We start from the raw sequence: 21938 nt of genomic DNA, 5'->3' as shown, positions 1-21938 counted from the left end.
TTCTCTCTTTTTTGCTTGGTGAGTCCAGCTAAAGGCTTGCCAATTTTGTTTATCTTTTCAAAGAAACAGCTCTTAGTTTCATTGATTTTTTCTGTTGTTTTTTCTTGTCTCTATTTTATTTATTTCTGCTCTGATTTTTATTCTTTCTTTTCTTCTACTGTTTCTGGACTTTGTTCTTCTTCTTTCTCTTGTTCCTTTAGGTGCACTGTTAGATTGTTTATTTGAGATTTTTCTTGCTTGTTGACATAGGACTATATTGCTATAAAATTCCGTCTTACCTCTTGTGCTGTATCACATAAATTTTGGCATGTCATATTTTTATTTTCATTTGTCTCCAGGTATTTTTCTATTTCTCCTTTGATTTCTTCATTGACCCAATCATTGTTCGGTAACATTTTGCTTAATCTCAGGTATTTGTGGCTTTTCCAATTTTCTTCCTGTAGTTGATTTCCACTTTCACACTTTTGTGGTCAGAAAAGATTCTTGGTATTATTTCAGTCTTCTTAAATTTATTGGGACTTCTTTTGTGGCCTAACAGGTAATCTATCCTGGAGAATGTTCCATGTCCATATGGAAAGAATGTGTATTCTGCAGTTTTTATATGAAATGTTCTGTATATATCTAGTAAGTTCAACTGGTCTAATTTGTCACTTATGGCCAATGTGCTCTTATTGATCTTCTGTTTGGATGATCTATTCATCAGTGTAAGTGCAGTGTTAAAATCCCCTACGATTATTGTGTTGTTCTCTATGTCTCCTTTTTTGTCTGTTAATAAGCGTTTTATATATTTATATTCTTCTATGAGGGGTGCATATTTACAAATGTTGCATCCTCTTGTTGGAGTTTTCCCTTTATCATTATGTACTACCCCTCTCTGTCTCTTGTTACAGTTTTTGTGTTAAAGTCTACTTTGTCTGACATAAGTATTGCCACCGCAATTTTCTTTTCATTGCCATTTGTATGGAGTATCACTTTCCATACCTTCATTTTCAGTTTGCAACTGTCTTTAGGTTTGAGTGTGTATGTTGCATGCAGAATATATATGGATCTTGTATTTTTATCCAATTGGCCACTCTATGCCTTTTTATTTGATCATTTAGTTGAGTGACACTTAAAGTAGATATTGATAAGAATGTACTTATTGACATTCTGTTACTTTTTTTCCTATGGGATTTAGTATTCTCCTCTATTCCTTTCTTCTTCTATTGCTCCTTTCTCTTGTAGCTTGATGGTTTTGTTTAGTATTATCTTTAGGCGCCTTTCTCCTAATCTTTCGTGTATTTATTATAGGTTTCTACTTTGTGATTACTTGAGGTTCTTATAAAATTACCTACTTATACAGCAGTCTGTACTAAGGTGAATTGTCTCATGTTTGACATCTTGCTAAAACCTCTACTCTTTTGCTTACCTGCTCCCTCATTTTATGTTTTTGATATCTTATCTAACTTCTTTGTGTGTGTTTATATTTAAATAAATCTCTTTATCATTCCTTGTAAAACTTGTTTCCTGGTGATAAACTACTTTCATTTCTGCTTATCTGGGAAACTATTTCTCTCTCCTTCCATCCTAATAATATCCTTGCCATGTACAGCATTCTGGCTGCATTTTTTTTTCCTTTCAGCACTTTAAATACATCGTGCCACTCCTTTCTAGCCTGTAAGGTTTCTGCTGAGAAGTTCGTTGATAGCGTTATGGGGTTTCCTTTTATGTCACTTGTTGCCTTTCTCTTGCAGCTATTAGGATTTTGTCTTTGTTTTTCATTGTTGACTCTTTAATTATAATGCATCTTCCTGTGGGCCTCTTTGGGTTTATCTTGTTTGGCACTCTCTTTGCTTCCTGTATTTCCTGTACTTGGATGTCTGTTTCCTTCCTTAGGTTAGGAACATTTTCAACTATTATTTCTTCAAATAGATTCTCTACCCCTTTATCTGTCTTTTCTCTTTCTGGGGCACCTATAACATGGATGTTAGTGCACCTGATGTTGTCCCAGAGGCCCCTTGACTGCTCTTGTTCTTTTAAATTCTTTTTTCTTTTATCTTCTCAGCTTGGGTGATTTCCTCTAGTCTTTCACCCAACTCACTGATCTGTTCTTCTGTATCATCTACTATGCTGTTGAGTTCTTCTAGTGAATTTTTCATTTCCATTATTGTATTCTTCACTTCTGATTGGTTCTTTTTTACATTTTCCACTTTTTTTGTTGTCTCACTGAGTTCATCCATCATTCTCCCAAGATCTGTGAGCTTCCTTGTGACTGTTTGTTTGAACTCATTGTCAGGAAGATACTTTATTTCTGTTTCATTTAGTTCTTTTACTGAGTTTTTTTTTCTTGCTCCTTTACTCGGAATATACTGCTGCGTCTCCTCATTTTGCCTCTTTCTCTGTGCTTATATCTATGTATTCAGTAGATCAACTACATCTCCCAATCCTGGAGAGGTGGCCTTATGTAAGAGATGCCGTATGAGGCATAGCCATGTGCTTCCCTCTCATCACCAGTCTCAGGTGTTCCAGGAGTGTGCCCTGTGTGGGCAACATGTGTCCTTCTTTTATGGCAAGGTTGTTCTTACTGCGGGTGCCCATAGAGGCTAGGCTATCAACCTGGCCAGCCGGTTGTAATGCTCAGCTTCCTGTGGATGCTATGCTCCTTTTTTCAGTTTATCAGGTGTGGGGAGCCCCAGCACAGTTGACTGCAAGGTCTAATAGAACATGCCTGTTGTAGTTTTTCTGTTAAGTGATTAGGCCCACATTGTGGCTTGTTTCCAGGCTCAGGGGCTTACAATTGCTGTAGGCCACCAGACTGCAAGTTCTCTCATAGTTGCAGCTGAGTGTGGCTGGCCCGAGTCATGGAAGCACCCAATTGTTTCAGGCTTTGGAAGTTGGAGCCAATCTTCTACGTGGCTGTTTCAGAAGCACAGGTCTGTTGCAGCTGAAAGGCCCCACTACCAGAAGGGCCACACACCCCATCAACACAGTCCTGCCCCATGCATGTGTCCTGACCCACTGAAGTGCACTCAGTCGGCCCACTGCAGAGGCCTCGCATAATCCACCAACACAGGACTGCCCCTCATGCATGCTCTGCCCCACAGAGTTGGACCCACTCTCCCCTGGTTGCAGAGGTTCCAGACACCCCACCAATGCAGGACCACAAGTTGCCTGAGGGCTTGCTGTTGGGTGTGGCCAGTGCCTTGGGCAGGCTTTCTTCCCTTGCTGAACTGGATTAAATAGGTACTCTAGTGGGTGGGACAGACTCCTGTGCTAACAGGTAGGGGAAGAACTCTTAACAGCGTCAGTCAGTGTCTGTTTCAGCACACCTGTATTAGGTCACTGCAATGGCTGTTGCCAGTGTTTCTGTCCCTGGAGACGTCTGACCTCTCAGCAAGATGCATCTTCAGCCTATCAGGTGAATCTCTTTTCACCAAAGGACTGCATACCTTTCCTTCTGGTGATTTGAGGTTGCTTTCTGAAATGGGTTAATTTGTGCCTGGGCCCTTTATGAGCAGACCTTTTTTCCCCTTATGTCCGATAACTCTTCTAGGGGTATTCCCTATTGCAGTTAATAGCCAACGAATTTAGGTATTATGACACTTGTCTGGGTTGTGCTGAGTCCAAAAGATGCTTACTGTAGTAACACTCCCCTAATCAGATCCCCCTCCTTCAGTGAAGACTTTGTTCCTTAAGGTTGTTCCTGGCCTGCCATGAAACATCATGCCTAAAAGGTGGCTTTTTCCTTTCCAAGAAGGAATATCTGCCTTTTCCACTTCAGTCAGCATGGTCCCTTGTTGTGGGGGTTCTTTAAATCCAGTTTGCCATTCTCTCTTAGGGTTAATTATCCCAAGAATAGTTGTGAATTTGTTGTGTCCATGGGAGGCTGTGATTTCAGAGTCTGCCTATGCCACCATATTGACACTGTCTCTTAAATTTCTATTTATAAAATTTGAAAATAAAGATTATTTTTTGATAGATCCTCATGTACTGAAAACCTATCCAAGAGTGTCTTTATCCCAGTCTACTGAATCCATACAATTGTTGAGTGTAGCTATGTTAAATTGCATGTGGAACAGAATTTTGAAGAATAAATAAATATTAATTAACAAACACAATAATTATCTTGTAAGTAAAATGATCCAGAGCATACTCTTTCCTAGAAGCAATTACTATTTTCATACTTACCCTACATAGTACATCAGAAACTATTAAACTGAAATGCAGCTTCCTTTCAAAAGTTTGTTTATATTTCTCATAAGGTAGAGAGTAATGATAAACAGAGAGGAAGGATGAGAGCACTTGAATTCCTCAGTTGTTGTGCTGGGGAAGCATGTGAATTTTTACATACAAAGAAGTGGCGATTCACTAAGCATTTATTCATCACCCAGTAGGTGCCAGACACAGCAGACATTATGCCAGGCACTATAGTAGGCACAGTGAGGAAACACACATGAATAGCATATTTGTTATGGTAGATACCAGAGAGAGTGTGTCAGTAATGACTTACGTATTTTCCTAATGTGTCTGCTTATGATGGATATTTATTGACCTTGTTCTTCTTCCCACAGTTAGAGCTATGGGTTCTTTTGGGAATTATCCTGGAAGAGAGAATAACTCTAACCTTTCAAAATACAGCTGAGAGTGACAATTTGTAAACTCATAGACACAGAAGAGTGCTGAGAAACATGGGGCACTGAAATGACTAAATAAAGTCACAGAGTTGGAACTAGACAAAGAGTCTAGATCTTATTTATATAGCCCAGTATTTTCTCAGTAAATTACACATCAAATGTTACCTATAGATGATTTATATGTGACAGATACTATATATCTGAAGACATGAAAACATCGTGGAGGAAATAAGAAGAACTCAAACAATTACTGAGGCAAGGAGTGTTAAGGACATGCTCCACAGTTACAGTGACTACTCTATTTTTGTACAATCAGATTCAGACTACAATCTTTACACGATTAATGGGTATCTTTCTTTAGCCATTTTTATGTAATTTAGGCACTTGGAAGCTGTCACTCCCTAGATGGATCACCTGACATCTCTCAACAATGTGACTGAATTTATTCTCTTGGGACTCACACAGAATCCACATTTGCAGAAAATACTCTTTATTGTCTTTTTGCTTATTTTCCTATTTACCATGCTGGCCAATATGATCATTGTCGTTACCATCTCCCTCAGTCCCACACTTTCAGCTCCCATGTACTTCTTTCTTACTTACTTGTCCTTCATAGATGCCTTCTACACCTCTGTCACAACCCCAAAAATGATCATTGACATGCTGTCCCAGAAGAGAACCATCTCCCTGGGTGGCTGCCTGACTCAGATCTTTGTGGAACACTTCCTGGGAGGATCAGAGATCATCCTCCTCATTGTCATGGCCTATGATCGCTACGTGGCCATTTGTAAGCCCCTGCACTACATGACCATCATGCGACAGAGGCTCTGCTGCTTCCTGGTGGTTGTGGCTTTGATTGGGGGAATACTGCATGCCACTGTGCAGGTTCTTTTCATGGTGAACTTGTCCTTCTGTGGCCCCAATGTCATTGACCACTTCATGTGTGATTTCTTCCCACTGCTGAAACTTGCCTGCAGTCACTCCATCAAGCTTGGAATGGTGGTGGCAGCCAACAGTGGGGCTATGTGTTTGCTCATTTTTTCCATGCTACTCATCTCCTACATAGTCATCCTGAGCTCTCTGAAATCTCATGGCTCCAAAGCTTGTCACAAAGCCCTCTCTACATGTGGCTCCCACTTTACTGTAGTGGTACTCTATTTTGTGCCTTGCATATTCATCTACGTGCGTCCTGTGACCACCTGCCCAATGGACAAGTTGGTGGCTGTGTTCTATACAATCCTCACTCCCATGTTTAATCCTATCATTTACACAGTGAGAAACACAGAGGTGAAAAATGCCCTGAGGAGTTTGTTGAAGAGGAGAGTAACTTAGTAAAAGATGCCGAAAAACTGATGATATATATAATTACAGAGGATTATATATGTTGTAAATTGTGAAAGGAAATTAACAAATTTTGCAGGTCACTGACAGAAAAAAATGCCAGATGCTAGCATTTATTGAGTACTCAATAGTGGTTAGGCTCTTTGATATGTGCTTTTGATAGTTTTTAATGTACTTTACCAAGTCTTCAATATACATGTGCATAGATTCAGGATATGCAATGGAAAGGACAACTATAAATTCCCAGTTTGATGATTTTAGAGTATATTTTTCTCCAGAGTCCATGGCTACTTTACTAATTTTTTATATGTATGTTACTTGGATGAAATTGGCTTTTTCATGGAACCTTGATCTCAGCTAAATAATAGCAAACTTCTTTATTTTTGATTTGCCTGTGGTAAAGAAAAAAAAAGGATAGAAATTCTTAGATAGATACATGGGGAAGGGACAGATGGAGAGTGAAAAATTCACTACTGATTTTTTTTTTTGGCATTATGGATTTACCAAAAGCAAAAGGAGAGACACTCACCAAAGGAAGAAATAATAATTTAAAACCTATCTCTAATGTTTTTTCTCTTGGCACAAACATTAAGCCAGAAATTTTTTAATTACTCTTAATTTGGTCCTATATTCTTAATATTCTTATGGCTCACAGTTTTTCTTGAGTGTAAAAGAAGTTTTTTTCTTTTTCCTTACCAAGACTTGGGGAGCCACTTGAAGGAACAAAGGTAAAAGTTCCTTTATTTAATCTCAACATAAAGACATATAGTCGTGTTCCAAAGCTATTGGTCTGTAGGTCTGATGTGTATATTTATATTAAATGAACACTTAATTATCTATTAAACATATTCCCTTCAGTTAGGTGACTTATCATGTACTAAACTGGTAGTTCCAATATCACTATCCTCATTTTACAGAGAAATTAATGCCACGAGAAGTTCACTAATTTACTTGTGTCAGGTCCCACATGTAAGAGGTTCACCTACAAAATCTGAATCCAGGTCTTTCATTTCTCAGTCTGACATTCTTTGAAATAAAACACAATTGTCCATGGTATGGTTACATAAACATAGACATAAACATAGTCTTTAGAAAAGAAACTTTTCCACTGTCTTAATGATTCACTTTGTTATTCAATAAAGATGGTGTCAAATTTATTGTAGCCTTGTCTTACATGTAGCAATATACTTAAGCAATAATGCCCTTCTATGAAACGACAAATATCAGGTCTTTCCACATTACTACATAACACTTTATAAATCAAAGCTTCTCTGACTATAAAAATCCAACTTGTATTAATTCTCAAAAATGTCCCTTTCTCAAACTCACTGGTCATTTAGAGCTATTTTTAAATTTGACCATTCATTGAGACCAGAGCATGGTACACTGTTCTCTGCGGTGACGGGATGTTCTAGGTTTAGAATGGCTGTCTCAAATTCCTAAGCAGTAGGGCCTTTTCCCACAAAGTCTAGGCCTGAAAGATGATATAAACAGCACTTAATCTGTTAAAGGTGATTAAGTTTGCAATTGCTGATGAGAATTAAACAGTTCAGCAGCATCTAGATTAAATGAAGTAGCTCATTTTGACTTTTAGATAGATGACAGTAAACCAGGGGTAAGGATAGGGAAAGTATTCAGTAAATGTTGTTTCTACTCTAAGACAAAAGAGAGGATTTGAAGAGGGAAACTAAGGCCAATCATTAAGATTTTCACCAAGTGCTCAGTGATGGGGTGAGAAGATTAATGTGATACAAATTATAAATTGTCAACAGCAAGCTTGGAAGGTCTAAGAACTGGAGGAAGCATAAGGCAGTCTGGCATTCTCAGTAGACAGATTCTTGCTGGTTTGCGAATAATTTTAAGGAATTTTAAGTTGTCCCTTTGTACTCATCATCAAGACTGTCTTATGAGGTCCAACTGCCATCTGATTTTTTCTAATACTTAAAATAACATATAAGGAAGTAAGTATATTTACTCCAAAAATTAAGATAAATAATGTTTGGATCTCTTATATAAGGATACTTTGGTTCATATGGACTTTTAATTCAGTGAAAATATTAGGCATTAAGTGAGGGGAGTGAGCTAACTCTTATTGAAGGCCAACCACGAGGCATACATTTTGAAAGGTTCTTTACATACTTTAACTCTCTTAGTGCAGCAAGTTTTATTAGAAAAGTCTCTATTTCATACAAGAAAATGAGACTTAATGAAGTTAAGCAACAATAACGAGTCTTTTAGACTCTGTCTTCTCTGCTCTTCCCATTTCAAAGTACTCTTCTAGAATGATGTGAAAATACCAAAACACAGAACTGATCATTGGCCTCATTGTGAAGATTACCCTTGAGGCACTCTTCTTTTATTTCAGGGGGCCACTTGCTTCCCCTCAGCTGTCCATTAACCTCCACTTCCCATGTTACTTGCACTGTCTTTATTTCCCTTGTGCCAAAGAAAATCCACCTGATGATCTCATTTCCACAGATGTATTTTCCTTCATGGGCATCATGAAAAGTCAGATATAATAGGCTCAAGAAATGAAATTCAAATGGTTCAATTTCAAAGAGAGTGACACATAGGTGAGAAAGATGTTTGGAGAAAGAATAAGCAACTCAATCACTGAGGAGATGGATACTCTGTCTTGGCATGAGGGTAGCACCTTCAGGAGCTAAATGTTGTCTCTATAGGACTTTTCCTATTGTTATCCCAAAGTGTTAATATTTATTACTTGAAATGCGGCTCCATGGTTAATTAATTTTAGGAAATTTTGACTTATTTAATTTATCCAATAAATACTATTTAGCGCCTACAGTGTGCTGAAGAGTTCTGGGAGCTGGGTATAGAATGTTGAATACTACAAATAAAATTTGTGTTTATGTGGAATTTAAATTCCAATTTAGAATAGATGGATAATAAACAATGTTAATAAACAAATAATGTAATTGTGCTAGTAATAATTTCTAAATTGAAAATATGTCCTTTGAGAGAAAAATTGGTATGGAGGAAGACAAAATTAGTCCATATTTTTTCTGGCTGACGTACTTTTTTCATCTTTGATAGTGGCAACTCTCCTTCAGTTAGATGGGACAACTTCAATAATACTCTTAAAAGATGAAAGAACGCCAGATTAGGTGATAGAAAAATTCAGTCTTGGTATTTTCTAGGTGGCCAAGGATAAATGCTATTGACTTTTCCCCATTTATGTTATGAGTCACTGGATCACCCTGTGGCAGATGGATCCCTGTCTGGCCATTCTGTTATTGAAGAAGAGACCTTAGCTGTGGAGCAAATAATTGAATCGTTAATACCATGATCTAGTTTTGTGTTTGTGGAGCATCAGCTTGGCCTGGCTCCAGTGAAGTTCAGCTCCTGGGAAAAGCAGATCATTGCAGGGGTGGGTAGGAATTCACTGGAATGGTGATTTGCTCCTCAGTCAGTAGAGGCACAGCCTCAAAGGGATGAAATAGGACTAATGCAAGTCTGCACACTTTGAAGTTCTGTGTCATTTGAAAATAGCACTCTGCCCTCCTTTAGACCAGGTCAATTATCCAACGGAGAAGATCTTATAAATGATGTTTCTTCTAAGATACAGTTTGGAAACTTTACAAGTTAAGTTCAAAATGCAGCCAAATGGTAGACACAATTCTATGAATGATTTTGTAAACAGCTTAGCTGGCTGTCTTTTTTGGCAACATTTCCATTTAGATGAAATTTAAATTCCTCTGCCACCACAAGAGTTGTTTCCCACTTAAGTCCTTGGACATCTATTTTAAATTTTTCCTGAAAATCACTAGGTACTCTGGCCTTATCAAAGTAACTTTCCGTTAAATGATTTGTTCCCAGCGCAGGTCTTACTTGCCTCCACACTTGGATTTGCTTTGTTGAAATTCTAGCACATCATGATTCCCAGCTCTTCTGTAGATGAAAGTTCATGTGAGTGAATTCTGAATGGGGCCAGACATTTGGTGATCCTGACATATTCCTAGAAATTTTGCTTGCATAAAGTCCAAGTTCTACTTACTGGGCCCATCAGGTAAACTGGCTTTTGGAGGTCACAGAGATGATATCAGACTGAGTTTTGGAGGTGACTTTAATAACTTGAGTATTAAACATGTTCTTATTAATTTGAACTACCATTTTGAAATCATTGAAATAATTAAATCACCTATACACACAGACAATTATGTTATACTTAAAAAGCGTCAGCAGTTTACCAGTTTCATGTATATGTACAAGTTGCAGGTTTGGGATGGAGAGGCTTGACCTATTAACAATTTTTAGCCAGATTTACTTTAATTCTTTTTGAAAAATTGTTAAAACTTATGTGTTTACCTTTTGGCTTCTATTCAGATAATGAGATCAGCAAATAAAAGAGTGTGCTCATGTTTCAGAGATGAGCTCTTAGGAAGGGAAGGAACAGGGCTAGCTGGGTATATCTGGGATGGTTTTAGAGCTGTTGTTATGCATGCCTTCTTTCATGCAACCCTGTGTGTGTGTGTGTGTGTGTATGTATATGCATATATACATATTATACATGTATACAGTATCTATATGTTTCTTCTTTCCTCTTGTACTAATGTCTTTTAACCTTAATTTTTCTACTAATCACCTTTGAGAATGAACCTATAAGGTGTTTTCTTTCTGTTTTGATTAGTTAATGATAAATTAAATTTCTGGCTTTAATTGTTAATGTAAAGATGAAGCATAATTTAAAAGTGTATTTCTCTATATAAAAGTACACACATTTATTTATGGGCAGCTCTGCCCACATGGGTGGGTTCGCTGCTGGTTCTGGTGCTGAGGGTGATGCTGAAGATTTGCTAAGAGATTGGGTGATGAAGTCCAGAAAGGTCATTCAGAGATCAATCCAACTCCCTCTGAAAGTATTGCAAAAAATAGTAATTTTTGTATCCATAATGGTACAGTAATTTCCAGTCTATAAAAGTGCTATTGTAGAATAACATCCCTGCACAGCTTTCAAGGAAAGCAAAGTGAATTAGGACTAGTGACCAAGAGCAAAAAGTCCTTTTAAAGCATTTAATTAGAGACATATACTATTGATGATGTATGTGTCCGGGACTCAGATCTTGTGAGGATCTCAGGGCCAATGATTGTTTATTAGAAACTAATGACCCAGAGACACTTGATAAATACTTGCTATCACTTCTTGTTATCCAGGATTTTATTGAAGAAATTATTTTACTTCTTAGGAAATTCAGACACAAGAAACACACATCGTCTATAAAGTCAGCTTCTTGGATTCAAATCCAGGCTCTATCACTTACTAACTGTATAGTCTTAAGCAAATTAATTATTCTGCTTTTTCTCAGGCATAAAAGATGTATAAATATAGCCAGATGTGAGGATCATACGTGAAAACATGTATAAAGTACTAGCAAAATTTCAGATACAAAGCACTTACTAAATTATTTATTGTTAGTAGTAGTTAGATATGGATATCTCTGTGTAGACTATATATCTCTCTATATATTACATTGCATTTAATTTAGCTTTATCTTGATATCAATAATGTATTTATTATTTATGTCATCAATGAAATCCTATAAATGCTTGAATGAATGAGTGCAAATTAAAGTGAGATACGATTTTCACCTTATCATTTGGTTAAAAAAATAAGATTGACAATATTAAATGTTAGTTAAGCTATGCCGAAAATTACTCTTTAATGTACCATTGATGGGAATAAAAGATGATTCAGGAATTAGAGAGAAATGTTACAGACTGTATTAAATTGAAACATATACATATTTTTGATGTGATGATAACATAGACTTTTTCCAACAGAAACATTCCAACCAGTAAATAAAGATGTCTGTAAGTGATTTTTACTGCGGCATGTGTATAAGGCAGAATATTAGAAATAATATAAATTTCAAGCAAAACTGGACTGGTTAAAGGAATTATGGTGTAACCATGTAAGGGAATAATATGTGGCAATTAAATAAAGGAAAATTCATAAATACTGCCAGATAATGTCCATACAAACTATTAAGTTAAAATTTCAAGTATATTATAATATTTTATATACTTTTATATAGAGTAAAACAGGCAAATGACTTACATTTACAGTATAGCTACACACAAATGCAGATCTGAAGTGCATGCTCTAAACTGTTAATAGAGGTTGAATGAGTGCTTGTGGTTGGGAGTGGTCGCAATTTTAAATTTTCTTTCACTCTATCTATATAAAATATTTCCCAAAGGCCATATTTTGCTTTTATAATTTGTAAAATAATTTTTACTTGAATTATTCTACTTTTGGATAGTACTGAAGGCTATTTTAGAAAATGGGTTTGCAAGATTTTTCTTTTAATGACAATTCAAAAACTTTCATCCCGCTTAGCGTTGAGGAATCATTAGGCTGATTTCCTATTAGCCAATCTAGCATTTAAGAGAAGCAGATGTAAACAGAAGTTTGTTGAAAATCCAAGGGCAGAGGATCTATTTTAAAATAGTTTGTGGTCAAAATCATTCTCCTCATCCTGGGAAAGAAATAAGGATGCTGATCTAAGACCTTTACGCTGTATAGTCATTTAATCTTTACAACAACCCTTTGGAATTGAAAACACTACTTCCCCATTTTACAGAAGATGACAAGTTCAGAGTGTTTTTCTGGCCTATTATAGGAACGCAGAAGGAATAACTACTGAAGTGTAGAAAATCAGGAATTTTACATAGGTTTCTTTAAGCTTATTGCTCATACTACTTATTCCCAGTTGAACTCCAGTCTAGGTAGACACATCTACTCAAGGCACCTCATACCTAGGGCTAGTAGGGGTGAATATGACTAAGTTTTATAAGACACCCAAGATATGCTACGCATTATAATATTTAATAAGCATTTAAACTATAATTTAAGTTAAAATTTTTATCCCATTTTAATATTTATAAATTTAAATATTAAAATTTAAATTATAGTGCTAGGAATTTACGTTTAATACAAGTGAAAATAACAATTGAGATTTAGAGAGAATATATTACTTCTAGTTCATTACATCCCTGGAAGGTCCATATTGAAATTCAGGTTTTTGTGATGTCAAAGTCCATACATTTCAACTATATAAACTGTTTTCCTTTTCTTTCTTTATATCATTTCATCTTCATTGAAATATACAGATCATACTGATATTTTCCCTTATAGAACTTATATGCATATGCATTGTTTCATTAGTGCTCATTATCTCTCCTTCTTATGGATAGGGCATTTCCTCGTATTCCTCAGAATAATGGACTTGCTATTAAATAAGAAATATGTACTATCTAGGTAATAATTACACAATTGAAGGAGACAAAACCAACATGAAATTTTTAAAAATTAGCTAAGAAGATAATTTAATTACTAATGATATGCAACCTATACAGGCATATGTAGCAAATATCCAGGACGATGGTGGTGAAGAGGGCATCTGGGAAGAACTGAGGCATGAAGGAGGAGTTGTAATGGATTTGTTAATAACAGATGGCATAGGCAGAGGGAAGAGGAAGTCAGGAGCTTACAGAAATGGAAAATAATCATGATGAATATTTGAATAGTGCTCTCTAAACATTCTCATACCTGTTACTTCCTTTAATCTTCATGGAAGTGTTGTGCAGGCCATGAAATTCTTAGAGGGATTGTAGGGCATAGAGGTTAGCAGCCTGTGCTATGAACTTGATCACATACCCACCAAAAGGCTTTGAGTAAGTTCTACAAGTTGTCCAAGCCTTACCCAATGCCTCAGAAAATCAGGATAATGCTAGTTCCTGTCTCATATGGCTTTTGTGAGAGGTAAAAGAGAAAATCATGAAGCTCTTACCATAGTACCCTCAGATAACAACTACTTGAGACTTACTGACTTTAATTGCTATCGCATTGTTTTAGTTTTGCAGGATTTGAAGTTTACGTAGTCAGTCAATGGCCTGAATGAGAAGGAGAACTAAATTTGCTCATTCTGAACCCATGGCCTTTCCCAATGTCCTAAAGAGACTAGGCTGTGTGTTCTTGTAGTAAAAGGTGGGATTGACTCCAGTGGGCAAGAGACATACAAAATGATGAAGCTGAGTTTTGGGGAGGGATGGGGAGGGATATGGAGAGGGGGAGGTTCTAGAATGTCAGAAGCTGAGATCTATATTAGTAGTCAGAAGAGATTTGTGATGAATTCACAGATTTTAAGACAGAAGGCGCATTATTATTTTCTCTAGTGCATTATCTTTTAAGTCATGAGATTGCTCAAAGTAAATATTACCTGGAACTGTAAACATTTAATTCAGATAAGAGCGAAGCTGCTGTGTTTGAAAGGGACAGAGTCCCTGAGATGGCTCTTTTGAAACCCTAGGGTTACACTCATTTACCACAACTGTCTCATTCTCCAGGTGAGGAAACTAAGACCCAGAGTAGTGAGCAATGTAACAAAGTATTCTAGGAGTTAGAAGGACAACCTGGAATAAAACCCAGTCATCTTGATTTCCAAGACAGTATTCCTTCTACTTCATTAGGGACATTGGAGAGGTGATGGTTAGCCTATGTTGTAGATTTATCAAGAGTGACCCAGCAGCTATATACTTTGTTTATAAGAAGGATAATTCTAAGAATAGCTTTTTGAGTATTTACAGGTGTCTTAAAGAATATATAGTTTATATCCCCATTTAAAGCAACGGTGTCTAGTATATTCCCACCAAGTTACACACAGCCTCTGCTTAAGTGACCCTACAGTACTGAAGCAATTTTTTTACCTTATAATTTGGTTGCAGTAAAAATTGTATTTAGCTAGTTGAGGTCACTGTTCACTTCTTCAATAGTATAGTGTAATTGTTGAGAACCTGTGTTTAAAAATGAGATTACCTGGATTTGTAATCCCTAATCAGTTTAAACGAGATGTTTAATGTCTTCAAGTCTCAGTTTCCTCATCTTCAAGATAAGATTTATGATAGTACATATCTCGTGTGATATGAGAAATAATTTCAAAAATGCATGAAACACACCTAGCACCTCACTGGGACACACTGTGAAATAAATGACTTCTTTTTTTTTATATTTTGATTATTCTTTAGCATTCTTTGTTTCATTTGGGATCATCCCTTCACAAGGGAATATGGAAGGAATGATTTATACTGATTGAGGCTCATGTGCATAGTCTCAGCTAAGTTGGATCTGGTTCTTCCTGGAGCAGAGAAAGAGACAAGGTTTTCTTTTCTTTAATCAACATATCTCGAAAATGATTAGAATCTTGTAAGCTTAATAAATGGTTGTAACTTCTCGTTTCAGTATTGGATTATATATATTATATATATATAAAATTAGAACATGCTCTTTATTATTAAATTGCCATTGAATTTTATTGTAGAATTGTTCGGTGAAATGTGCACAGAAAGCATAAATCTATCTCACTCAATTATTATGAAAATGAAATTATATCATGAATCACAGTGTGTCTTTCACATTGAGTGGTTAATATTATCATCAAAGAATATAGCTTGTTATTGGTATTGATTTTGAATCAGGAAAAGCTGGATACGAATTTGGCTTCACTGTTTATTAATTGTGGAAATTTGGCATCATTTTTTTCACATCTCTAAGCTTCAGTATCTTATCTCTAAAATGAAGAAAATGTCTCAAGAATAATCCACAGGCTGAGACATAGTAGGGAGTCATTGAATATTAGTAATATGTAAAAATAATATAATAATAATAACAGTAATGCAATTTGAGAAGGAAGAAATGTAGATGGAAAGATTATAGTTATTAAAAAGTGGAGAGTCCTTGATTTATGACATGTCTTAACAGGCTCTGTATGTAGCACATTCAGGTGCTCAATAAATATATGGAATGCATGAATGAGAATTTATATGACATGTTCCAAGTTGTTGGTTCTTGTTTGTGTTTAGTAATAAATGGAAGTCTGCTTCCTAGCTTGATGTTCCCCAAAAGCAGAGGCTGACAGAAGAGCTTGGATATTGGTAGATTATTTTGGAAAACGGAATGGAGGCAGTGAATAGGCAGAGTGAAACAGGGAAAGAAAGAAAGTTAATCCAAATTGTGTTAAGATGGTTACCATTTATCCACTGGCTTCTATCTACCAATGACCTAGGGTCTCCTTAAGGTATGTTAATTTCTTCATCTTTCCAGGTGTGTCTATGCACCAGAATGATGAATCAGGGTCTTCTATGTGTCTCAAGCAGCAAGTATCAGGACAGAAAGCAAAAGATACACTGGTGAAAGAAGGTGTTGTTGGAGGAATCAATAGGGTCAAGTTACTGTCAGGCTAAAATTGTTAGCAGTTGGTTGCTGTAACAATGGCTGGAGAAAAAGGTAGGTCATGAGGATGTGAGATAAAGCAGAAAAATGCCCAATACACTCAGTGATTATTAATTAAAAATACTATTTTTTGGTAGATTTACCAGCTCAGCACAATGTGCTTATATCAGCCCATAGTAAATGGAGAATCCAATGTGACTGAATTCATTCTTTTGGGCATTACAAAGAATCTAGAGCTGTGGAAATTATTCTCTGGTATGTTTCTTATCGTGTATGTGTCTACCATTTTGGGAAACCTACTCATTGTGGTAACCATCCTCAGAAGTCAGAGTTTGAGATTACCTACGTATTTTTTTCCTTACTTCCTTGTCTATCACAGATGCCACTTTCTCTTCTGCCATTGTCCCCAAGATGATTGCGGACACCCTCTCTGAGAGCACTACCATATCCTTTGAAGGTTGCATGGCCAAGCCCTTTGCAGAGCATTTCTTTGGTGGCGTAGGGATCATCCTTCTCATTGTGATGGCCTATGACAGCTATGTGGCCATCTGTAAGCCCCTGCACTACATAACCATCATGAACCCCTGGGTGTGCTACCTGTTGCTGGGAGAGGCCTGGATGGGGGGATTTATCCATGCAGTAATACAGCTTCTCCTCATGTATCAAATATCCTTCTGTGGTCCCAATGTCATTGATCACTTTATATGTGATTTGTTTCCATTGTTGAAACCGGCCTGAATGGACACCTACATCCTGGGCCTCTTAGTCATGCTCAACAGTGGGGTGATGTGTGGGACCATCTTCCTTATCCTCATCACCTCCTATGTGGTCATTCTTTGCTACCTGAAGTCTTGCAGCCCTGTAGGGTGGCATAAAGTTCTCCACCTGTGGCTCCCACCTCACAGTGGTCATCTTGTTCTTTGTGTCGTGCTTTTTCTTGTAAATGAGGCCTGTGGCCACTTACCCCATAGACAAGGCAATGACTGTATCCTTTGCTATTGTTGCCCCCAGGTTAAATCCCTTAATCGACACCCTGAGGAACACAGAAGTGAAAAATGCCATGAGGAAACTGTGTATGAAACAAGGCACCCTGGGTTATCTTTGATTGCATGCTAAGAACAAATCTTTCCTACAAGGACAATGACACTGGTACAAAAACAGGCACACAGATCAATGGAACAGAATTGAGAGCCCAGGAAAAAAACACACACACACACACACGCACACACACACAACTACAAACAACTAATCTTCGACAAAAGTGCTAAGAACATACAACGGAGAAGATAATCTCTTCAACAAATAGTGTTGGGAAAATTGGTCAGCCACATGCAAAAGAATAAAAGTAGACCTTATTTTATACCACACACAAAAATAGACTCAAAACGGATCAAAAACTTGAAGGTAAGACCTTAAACCATAAAACTTCTTGGAGAATATGCAGGTAGTATACTCTTTGACATCTATCTTAAAAGGATCTTCTCAAATACCATGTCTTCTCTGCAAAGGGAAATAAAAGAAAAAATAAACAAGTGGGACTTCATCAGACTACAGAATCTCTGCAAGTTAAAGGAAACCAGGATAAAAATAAAAAGACAACACACCAATTGGGAGAAAAAATTTGCAAATCATGTATCTGACAAGGGATTAATCTCCATAATATATAGAGCACTCACACAACTGAACAACCAAAAAGTAACTCAATCAAAAAATGGGCAGAGGATATGAACAGACATTTCTCCAAAGAAGATATATAGATTGTCAATAGGCACAGGAAAAATGTTCAACATCACTAATTATCAGAGAAATGCAAATCAAAACTACACTGAGATATGACCTTCCTCCTGTTAAAGTGGATATAATCACTAAGACAAAAAATAAATAAAGAAGTTGTGGAGAAAAGGGAGCACTCATACACTGCTGGTGGGAATGCAAATAGGTGCAGCCACTATGGAAGACAGCATGGAGATTTCTTAAAAAATGTAAAATAGAAATATCATATGACACAGCTATCCCACTACTGGGTATCTATCCAAAGAAGTTGAAATCAACAATTCAAAGTGACTTATGCACCCCTATGTTCATTGCAGTATTATTCACAATAGCCAAGAAGTGGAGGCAACTCAACTGCCCATTGGCCAATGATTGGATAAAGAGGATGTGGTATATATACAGAATAGAATACTACTCAGCCATAAAAAAGACAAAATCATCCCATTCACAACAACATGGATGGACCTGGAGGTTATTATGTTAAGCAAAATAAGCCAGATGGAGAAAGACAAACACTAGATGATTTCACTCATATGTGGAAGAGAAAGAAACACAGGGACAAAGAGAACAGTTCAGTGGTTACTGGGGGAAGGAGGTTAGGGTGTGGGCACAGGGGGTGAAGGGGAGCACTTATGTGGTGATGGACAAGTAATAACGTACAACTGAAATCTCACAATGTTGTAAACTATTATGAACTCAATAAAAAAATTCAAGAGTAAGAAGGCTGGAGCTGTTGGGGCCGTTAGGTCTTTTTCAACATGAAACTTCTATCTCCACATCCACATTAGCCAGGTAGGCTGTGTCATCTCCCAGACTTTTGAAAGGAGTAAGGGGGATAAAGGAGAGCACTACTTATTCCTTTTTAGATGTACAAACTAGAAACAGCATGCATAATTTCCTGGCACAAATTCTCAGGTCTAACTTAGTCACAAGACCACATCAAGCTGGATGAGAAACTAGAAAATATTTCTAGCAATACTGACATGTGACCAGCTAAGACTCCCTATGTCTATCATTAACTGCGTTCAGTTGTCAAAACCTACAACTCCAAGTAGTTATTGCATCAAGTTACCATCCAAGGATGTCCTCATCTTAATTGTGGCTCCTTTCAGTGTAGTGATTATAAAATAATAGAATAAGTTTCTATAATACCCCCAGCAAACAAACACACAAGGAACACATTTATAAAATACAAGGGAGAAGAGTATTATGTCTAACTAAAGGAAGCAGGAATAGATTTATATTTGTATAAAGATTAATAAATAGAGAGATGCAAAAGCAGATTTTAGAAGTATCATGGCACATGCATAGAAAGCTTTCACTCTTCAAGAGTTCTAAATTTATTCACCAATTTTGAGCTAATTATTTTGTTATTTTCTTTTAATTCTAGCCATTAAAATACATATGTGGCATAATCTCATTTTGGTTTTAGTTCACAATTTAATAACAACTAATGATAGTGAGCATCTTTCATGTGATTATTTGACTTTTTTATATATCCATTAGTAAAATATCAAAGTTATTATACATTTGTTAATTAGGTTGTTACTTCTCTTACTATTGAGTTTTGGAAGTTCTTTTATATTCTATATGCATTTACTTTTTTGGATACGTCTTGCACAAAATATTTCCCCCTTTGGCTTTTATTTTATTCCTCTGAACAATGTAAAACTCAGAGAAATATATTTTAAATTTGAAGTCCAATTTATAAATATTTCCTTTTATGGATTGTATTTTTGGTAGTATATTTAAGATCTCTTGCCTAATCCCAGATAACAAACATTTCCTCTTATCTTTTTTTCTAATAATTCTATGGTTTAACATTTTACATTCAAATCTATGATCCACTTGAGTTAATTGTTGTATAAGGCATGATTTTTAGGTTTAAGTAGACTAGATGAGGCTTCAATTATTCTAATGTTATTTGTTAAAAAGAATGACCTTTCTCCACTGAAAAGCATTTGCAACTTTACCAAAAGTCAATTGCCTAGTGTCAACACAAATAATCCATAATCAATCTATAAATCAAAATTACGGTGAGTTTATTATGAAGCAGATCTGAGGACTAGCCTTGGACCTTCCTTCCCCAAGGAAGGAAGGGCATCAAAGAAGTGGAGTGTATAGATTGGTTATATACAATCAATGAGTATGTATCACACATGATTGGGATCTTCCTTTTAGAACAGTCACAAGATTGCCTAGACAGTACACCGATTCACACAGCAGGTAGTATGTCTGCACTCTCTAGCTGAGTGTTCACAGGTTGAGTACAGCAATCAATTCCAAGCCTGGGGGGAGATGCTTATCCTTAAGGAAATGCCAATGTGGGGGAAATTGAATCTTTATCTTAAGGACATTTGTTCTTGTCCTTCGGACATAGTAAATACTTAAAGCAAGTATATAATGAATGCTCTGCAGCCACATCAGGCCCTTTTGGAAAAACAAGGTCAGGCTGAATTAGTATCACACCAAATGGCTTCCTCATATACTCCAAAATATCCTATTGCTTGCCATTTATTTATCCTTTTCCCCCATTTTTATCTACAATCTTTCAATGGAAAGCATTGATGATCAAAATATTGTCCCTTGGTGCAAGAGAGGTTGCTGCCTGCCCTGAGTCCAACATGTCCCTCGGTGCTGGGCTTTTATCTCATCTGTTTGCTCAGTTGTGCTTGGTGGGAAATTGACACAGTGGACAAGCATAGAGGTATATATATATAAACAGAAGAAGCATTTCATAGGTTATATCATTTCAATTAATTTTAGATTTTTGCACAAACATTGTACATGTCCTTTTCTATGATTCATTATGTTGACATTTTTCATAATTATAGAACAGGTAGAGTACCACTGGTAATAATTCAACATTTTTGAAACATTGGTTTAAAATAAGTTCTTAGGAATACTCCTAATTAGAAAAGGAAATTTGTCCAGGGTTATAAGATTGACCTACCATCTCAAGTTGCCAAGCAACAATTATTCTAGCTTGTGTGCCAGTCTTACAATACTGAGTAAAGAAAACGGCAATTAGTTTGAATATTATGACTAGTATAATAATTCCAAGAATTAATAGAAATAAGGATTGCAATCAGGATCAAAACAGGAACCAATACTGGAAGGAAGTCAACCACAGAAATCAAGACTAGGTGTAGGATCACTTAAGGAATTCACCTGCTTTCTCATGTGTTTTAGAAGAGATGACACATTGGAAGATTCATCATGTATAAAAGCACAGCCTTCAGTTTGAGTGCTGGTATATGTACCACCTTGGGATGCAGTTAAAATATCTAAAGCCATTCTATTTTGAAGGACATCTGTTTTCACTAAAGACATTTTAGTATTTAACAAGGCTATTCCTGTTTGACTACTGTTAAAGGCTTCTGTATGTGATATGGCATCCAAAAGAAGGAACAAATATAGCCACTTGGTGGCCATACCAGAGGAACACTGAATGAGCCCATCTGGCCTTAAAGAGAGGAAGATTTAAAACAGGTGTTAGCTCAGTGTGAATCCTTCCTTGCTTCCAATGGAAACTCAGAGTGCAGTGTTTTAGCCATCTAGGCAGTAGCCAAGGCTAGAGATTTGTTCTACATAACCAGTGAGTTCCATTAGGAGCCACCAGATAAATGCCTGACCTTCAAGACAACTGTGTTCCAAATCAATCACTTTCTTGAAGTATAAAGAAAGTACTTGGAAGTATTTCAAAGTATTTTGAAACCTTAAACAGAATGACTATAAAATAGAGAGAGAGTTTATGCATAACAATTTTCAAATGAGGGGATATAAGGTTGGGAATACAGGCCCAGTCTGGAGTCTTGGGACAGCTGTCTACAACAGATGCCATCTCCTCCTCCTTCAGGTATGGTCCTTTCCAACAGATCTCCAAAGAGTCATTTATTTGATGCCTCTTCTGATAAATAAATTCCCTAGGTTATAATCCATGATCCTTACGGTCTGAGAGT

General features: G+C 36.6%; 1 protein-coding gene and 1 pseudogene across 1 annotated transcript; both read left to right on the top strand.

Annotated features, from left to right (window-relative positions):
* Positions 1-5018: 5018 nt before the first annotated feature.
* LOC124229546 (olfactory receptor 140-like) lies at positions 5019-5945 on the top strand. Its single transcript, XM_046644814.1, has one exon. The coding sequence runs from the start codon at positions 5019-5021 to the stop codon at positions 5943-5945; it is 927 nt and encodes a 308-aa protein (XP_046500770.1).
* A 10413-nt stretch (positions 5946-16358) lies between these two features.
* Positions 16359-17308, top strand: LOC124228550 (olfactory receptor 4C6-like; annotated as a pseudogene).
* The last annotated feature ends 4630 nt before the right edge of the window (positions 17309-21938 follow it).

The sequence above is a fragment of the Equus quagga genome, chromosome 17 (assembly GCF_021613505.1).
Source record: "Equus quagga isolate Etosha38 chromosome 17, UCLA_HA_Equagga_1.0, whole genome shotgun sequence".
Taxonomy (NCBI): domain Eukaryota; kingdom Metazoa; phylum Chordata; class Mammalia; order Perissodactyla; family Equidae; genus Equus; species Equus quagga.
Note: the sequence above shows the minus strand (reverse complement) of the source record. Positions and strands in the feature narration are given on the sequence as shown.